Genomic DNA, 6,596 nt, shown 5'->3' with positions numbered 1-6,596 from the left:
AGAAAGGATAGGTCGTCTACGACTCTGTAGAACAGGGGTTGCCCTTCGAGCCCCTTGCGGGCGTACATCTCCATAATGAAGACTAACGCCGCATCAATTTGCTCGCCATTGGGGTGGTCTGAGTCTCGATATGACCATTTCCCCCAGTACTCCGGATTAATCTCAACCCAATCTTCTGGGATGGGAGTCCTTCCGCGCGTTCTGCGTGCTGACTCGCCCCCTGTCGTCCCTTGGCTTGTGCTTCTGTTTGTAGGGGCCGGCGTGTTTGATCTTGATGGGGATGTGTCAGATCCGCTTGTTGGTCGTGGTAGCAGCGCACTGTCGTCGCTCGCCGTGTTTGTCGGGGTCTGGGAGCTTCCCGCGGCCTCCAACCTCCTTGCGGCGAGCCTCGTCACCATCTGCTCTTGGTCTTCTGAATTGGCCGCCATGTTTCTTGTTGACGGTTTTCTCTTCCTGTGGCGTACCCTATCGTATAAGAGAGGTCTTCCGGTGGCCCTCTCTTCGTGTTCTCTCCTCAGACGTCTTCTTGGCTTTCTCCCGTGCCAACTGGGGCAACAGGCTCTTTCTTTGCCTTCGTAGCTCGGCGAGGATGTGTAGTCTGAAGAATTGGGTACCTCACACCCCTTTACGGGGTGAGCGTTGTGATGCTTCTGAATCCCTTCCTTCCTCGTCTCAACTCCGCCTGGCTCTTATTCCTTCGGAACAGCCGAGGGGTGGTGGGTGTAGGTGAGAAGGGGAAGCTTGACCTTGGAATCTCGAAGTCGGTCTTGATGATGGCGATATCGCCGTCGATCCCGGTAGCCTCCTCGGATTCGACCAAGAAATACGCCTGGAGCTACCGGCGGGGTCTGGTTCCTACCTGAACACCCTATTGCCTTGAAAGTTTGTTTCTGTGGTCCTGAGGTGCCTTTTTATATCCTCCAATTGGGCCTGTTTCGTCGTACGGTCGAGATCTGCGGTGGATTTGCCAATCTGGCGAATCTGGTGATTTCGCTTGTTTTCCTCTGTTGGCGTACGGGCCGCCCGTGGATTGTTGAGTAGGACAAATCGCGTGAGGGCGACGTAGGTAGCTTGGTCGCCTTCTCGCGATTCCTTCAATTGCGGTTTGTTTTTGACGTGATGGACGTCGACCTTTCGTGGGCAGTCAAGGGCTGCGATTCCTCTACTTCGTTCCGTCGTAGAGATTCGCGTCTTGTCGCCTGCTTTCCGTCGGGTAGGTAGCACGATTCTCCTGTCGCGTTCCGTTCGAGGAGGTCGTCTCTTCTGCTTGCGAGATGCCTTGCTGATCTGCGATAGTGGGATTTAACCACTGATCAGTGTTGGTATTCCTATCACAGGGATGGTTCGAACCGTGGGTGACGAAGAGGTCAAAATCTATATATATTTAACTTCTGCGTAAGGTGTAAAAAGGAGGTTCTAACCGGAGGTTGGGTAGACCGTAGATCTCGTAAGTATGGTCTGTAAGTGGCCCCTGCGCGGGCCCCTTGCCTCGAGGTCGAATTGGACTTCCAATCCGACACTTAGGGGCAATGCTTGCCGTCGAACCAGATGCCATTACTTCTTTTCTCGCGCCTTTGCGGTCAATCATCGACGCAAGGAGAGAGAAGCATCAATCATTGAAATTGTTTCACACGTCGTTCCGAGATTTTCTGCTAAGTGCAGGAGCAGGAGTCTTTCGCATCAACAGGGTGGCATGCCACAGGAGACTCGGTTTCGCCAGTTTAGAGCTGCTTCACAGTAGAGAGCCCCTGCGGGGGAACTGTTGTGACTTATCTCCGGGCACTGAATTGAGAGAAATACCGACACAGCTGATCAATGATCGCTTACCATCTCAAGTTCAATATGCTTGTCTCCACTGGGTCGGACATCTTACTCAAGCTCAGTACGCACTGCGAGCTGACGACCATGTCCACCAATTTCTCGAAGTTCACTTTCTCCACTGGATCGAGGCACTGGCTATTCTGGGATCTGCAACAAAATCCATACAATTCACCAATGCGTTACTGTCTCTCAAAATGGTATGCTCGATCTCGACTTCTCATTTGGGTAGACATTGACGTTCCTTGCTTAGGATGACGACTCCGGTTTACTTCGGGACCTGATACAAGACATCAAGAGCTTTTTAACGAGCCAAATTTTGTCTTTCGAAGCCTTTCCTCGTCAAGTCTACTTTTTTGCACTTCTCTTTGCTCCTAGCGGTAGTGTGGTCCGTAAGACATTCAAGAAGTGGATTCCGAAATTCATTACGACGCAGCCCGCTGTGGGCTCAAACTGGACATCACGACTGCATTCATTCCGTATCGCGGATAAGACGTCTACATATCTTTACTCGCTATGTTTTTCGCCTAACGAAAAGCTCCTGGCACTGGGACTATCGGATGGCGCAATCGTAATTCGCACAATTCTCACTGGTACCTTGTTGCAGGTCATACGTGCACATAAGGATGCTGTCATCGCTCTAGCTCTCTTCAGCGACTCAAGGCGGGTTGCATCTTCATCCATGTATTCATTGATGATCCATCTTGCGGAATCAGGCGAATTGATCGAGGAAACTGCTTCGATGGGACAAAAGCTCGTATCATTGGACATATCTCGATGCTCGGCCACGGTGGCTATCGCGTCCTGGGGTTTAGCTGTCGAACATGGGCTGATATCTCTTGAAGGGAAAGCTTTCAGGCTCCTCGGAACCATTGACGGCAAAGACTCGCTTCGTCCATCAATCACAGTGTCGCAAGATTCAAAGCTAGTGGCTGGGTCTGCCGGACGCTATATCAAAATCTGGTCGATTCATGGCGGCACGTGTCTCCAGGCACTGGGGGATTCTCACAATGTGCCATTGGTGTTATTCCTACCATCTGGAATCTTTTTGTCTCGAATTTGCGATGGAACCATCAGGTTCTGGTGCTGTAGTCAAAAGGCGTCTACACTCAGACCGTCAAGATGGACTCTCTTCCGTATATACACAGCGCTTTCTCGCCCGCATCAGGACTGGTAGCACTTTGTCAGAAACACCATCGTATTGAGATCCGGTCTTTCGAGTCGAACCAGACCTTCCGGGAAGTCTTCTACACAAGATACCTACACGATACGCGTGCGAACGAGCTTACTCTAGCACTGTCGCCAGATGGCAATTTCCTCGCTGTAGCAGACATCCAAATTGCTACATGTACTCTGTGGTCCGTCGAGCAACTCGAACGGCCAGCCACGAATGTGTGGGAGAAAGCCTCAACAACGTCAACAGACAGCGCCGTGGCGTGTCGTATCTTGCCTGAAGACCTCATCATTTCTCTACATTCCGAGGTCGGTGGCGCTGGTGAACATCTGCGTTTGTGGTTGGCCCCAAACTCCCGTCGCCCGACTCATTACATTGGTGCGACGTGGACCTTTTGTTCCAACGTCGGGGCATCACTGGCTAAACTGTCAGGCGATGGGAGGAGATTGGTCCAGCAACATAAGTCGGGGTTGCGATACTGGGTACGTGACGATGACGGACATTGGGGCTTGGGCACGAATCTCCCTCCGGATCACACAGCAGGAATGAGCTTTACAATTTCACTCGACTCCACATACCTGTTACTTAGCACTCGCTACAACAGTGAGGTTTGGTTCTTCTCGACTTATGGACTCTCTCGGGGCCAGGTCTTCGAGAATTGCTGCTCGCCGCATTCCCTGATGGATTCTGGCCATGTTGTTTCCTGTGACACGGATACATTTGGTCTGATAAGAGTTTCGACGCCCTCTGGCGACGAATCTGATGCAACATGCCCTCATGACAGGGGGGAAGGATCGATCAAAAGGCTCCTAGCTTCACCCAACTCGAGGTACATCGCTTCATCGACTGAAAATTCGCTCGCGATCACGATATGGGGTAGAAAGAAAAAAAGATTTCTGACGAGACGAGATGGCTCTTATAATAAAGTCTACACCTACATACCGGGAAATTAATTCATATCTTTCTCTCCCGACTCCAGAAGGCTCGCATGTCTTGATAAGCATGGTACGATTCGCATTTGGAGAACGTCTTCAGGGGCTTGTCTCAACGTCATCGCGACTGGCACCGGTACCGAGGAGGTCATCTTTCCCCAAGACAAGCGGTTATTATCGACGAACAAGGGGAAATTGAGATTGCTGAACTCGATTAAGCTCCCACTTTCAGAAGATTCGACGCCGGTTCTTAGATCAGGAAAGTGGCATGGCTTTACACTCGACTCAACGGGGACTTGGATTGCTTGGAACGGGCACCGACTCTTCTACCTACCCCCTCTTCTCACTCCAGCCCCCTTGACGCGTCAAGAAGGGCTGACGACATCGGTGAATGACTTCACATTGGCATGGGTAGATCAAACAGCTCGATTGCCGAACATGAAGTTCTTGCCAGGAACCCAGCCTTTTGACGCCCATGGGAAGTACATTGGGGGCTGATGGGATCGACTCATAAAGCTTGATTATTCACGCCATGGCGCGTTTCATGCAGTTTAATTTCTGGAGCCTGATAGAAGCAGCGAAGCGATGCAATGAATGCGGTCTCAATAGAATTTGGTTAGAACGAACCCTCAAGAGCCATTCCGAATTGGTATCATAACAAAAGACAATTCAACTTCTACGTACACGCAACTGATCCCACAAACCAATCAGCTTCCACTCAAATCTCAGAACAAAGAAAGCCAAAAGAATCATTTCTTTTCCGTACTCGCCGTCGTCTCCGAGTCAACATTTCCCGGAATCTTTCCCTCCAGCGTGCCCTCCGGTCCAGGCTGAAACTCCTCCTTGGCGACCGGGGGCCCGTGGAAGTTCTTTCTCGCGTAGGCAAAGTACCACGTAATGGCAATGAAGGCGAACCCGGCAAACACGACAGAGGCGTAGTTCATGGTCGAGGCGTCGACGGGCAAGCTGACAGGCATGCAGAAGATGATGACGGCGAAGCAGATCCAGACAATGCAGATGCAGTTAATGGCGGTGCCGAACTTGCCGAGCGGGTAGGGCGAGTTGGCGACGGCGCGGCGGCGCTGGATGAGGTTCACGAGGACGGGAACGCCGTAGCTGGTGGACAGGCAGATGGTGGCAACACCGGTAAAGGAGTTGAAGGCGGCGCTGGAGCCGAAGTAGATGCAGCCGAGGATCATGTCGACACCAGTAGACAGACCAAGGGCCCAGAGGGGCATGTCGAGCTTGTGGTTGACGCGGGCCCAGAGCTTGTAGCCGGGGATCGCACCGTCGCGGGCAAAGGCGTAGGTGCAGCGGGAGGCGGCGGTCAGGGCACCGATGCCGGCGAACATGAGAATGCCGAGGATGAGGAAGAGGAGACCGAAGCCGCCGGCGGCGGAGCCGGTGACGGTCTTGAAGAGGAGGCCAATAGGCTGGGAGTTTGCGACCTCGAGGAGCATGGTGACGTCGGGGAGGACGAAGAGGATGGGGATGAGGTAGATTACACCGGTGACGCCGGCGGCGGCGACGGAGAGGACGATGGCGCGGGGGACTTCGCGTTCGGGGTTCTGGACTTCCTCGCACATGGAGGCGACCATGCCGTAGCCGGTGAGGGTGTAGGCAGCTGAGAACAGAGTCAATTGGGTTGTTCCTTGTGGTAAAATTATTTGTGAACGTACCTTGGAGAAGACCAACGAAGAACGACCAGCCGGGAGCCCATCCACTCGCAGAGGCGTCGTAGTGGGTGAAGACGAACTCGGCAGATCTCTTGCTCGGGGCCATGACCAGGATGGTGATCATGATGATGAGGACGGAAGCACCAGTCCAATAGATACAGACCTAGTCGATACATCGTCAGCACGCTTGCTCCGGTCCTAATAAATCAGTTCAGGCGAAGCTTACCTTGTTGATCAGATCCAGGTACCGCGATCCAAACGCATTCACTCCAGCGCAAATCAACATGACAGCCCAGAAGCAAAGCACAGTCTGCCACTCATTGGCGACAAAGTCCTCGTTGAAAACACTAATCGCGCTGAGAATCAACTGCGCACCGCTGAAGTTGATACTCAGGGTGACAGTCCAGTTACCGACGAGCGTAAGCCACCCGTCGACGAAGCTGACGAGCGGCGCCCAACCGGCGGGTGCGAGCATGGCGGACCAGTAGTAGACGCCGCCAGCGGTCGGGTAGACGGCGCAGATCTCGGCGAGAGAGGCGGCGATGCAGAGGGAGATGATGGAGACGAGGACCCAGCCCCAGAGGACGGTGACGGCCTGGCCGTTGGTCAGGGTGATGTACATTGTGGTGCTGAGACCGAAGGGCACGGCCATGATAGCGAAGGAGAGGCCGAGAATGGACATCATGGACAGGTTGCGCGGGAGTTCGGCCTTGTAGCCCAGGCGGGCGAGGGCCTGGTCGGCGGAGACGCGGGGGGCCGCTTCCTCCATGTTTATGGTGTTAAGTCAGTGGTGATCGTGAGTATTCAGCTGAAGATATCGTGTGGTGTCAGTCCCCGGGTGGCGGAAGACTCAATCGAACCGTAGGGAGTCGATTGGAGTATGTAGACGTCGCTCAATGCTTTTGTTGGTGGTGGTTGTAGAACCCCGGATTCGGACAGCCTTGTTCGGTGACGTTTCTCGCCGGGGACGGGGTAGACGGACGAGTTTGCGGGGGA

The 6,596-nt window shown here is 53.4% G+C and overlaps 2 protein-coding genes across 2 annotated transcripts; one reads left to right on the top strand and one right to left on the bottom strand.

Annotated features, from left to right (window-relative positions):
• Positions 1-1,436: 1,436 nt before the first annotated feature.
• BDP55DRAFT_687741 (WD40-repeat-containing domain protein) lies at positions 1,437-3,088 on the top strand. Its single transcript, XM_060576594.1, has 2 exons — positions 1,437-2,018; positions 2,072-3,088. Exons 1-2 carry the CDS (start codon positions 1,530-1,532, stop codon positions 2,993-2,995), a joined length of 1,413 nt encoding a protein of 470 aa, XP_060421618.1. The 5' UTR covers positions 1,437-1,529; the 3' UTR covers positions 2,996-3,088.
• A 1,585-nt stretch (positions 3,089-4,673) lies between these two features.
• Positions 4,674-6,369, bottom strand: BDP55DRAFT_568492 (amino acid permease; the record flags this gene model as incomplete). Its single annotated transcript, XM_060570689.1, has 3 exons — positions 4,674-5,548; positions 5,604-5,763; positions 5,827-6,369. The coding sequence occupies 3 exons, from the start codon at positions 6,367-6,369 to the stop codon at positions 4,674-4,676; spliced, it is 1,578 nt and encodes a 525-aa protein (XP_060421617.1).
• Positions 6,370-6,596: the final 227 nt, after the last annotated feature.

This window comes from Colletotrichum godetiae, assembly GCF_030913485.1.
Source record: "Colletotrichum godetiae strain CBS 193.32 chromosome Unknown BDP55scaffold_116, whole genome shotgun sequence".
Classification (NCBI taxonomy): Eukaryota; Fungi; Ascomycota; class Sordariomycetes; order Glomerellales; family Glomerellaceae; genus Colletotrichum; species Colletotrichum godetiae.
The sequence above is the reverse complement of the archived record's forward strand: the minus strand, read 5'-3'. Positions and strand labels throughout refer to the sequence as shown.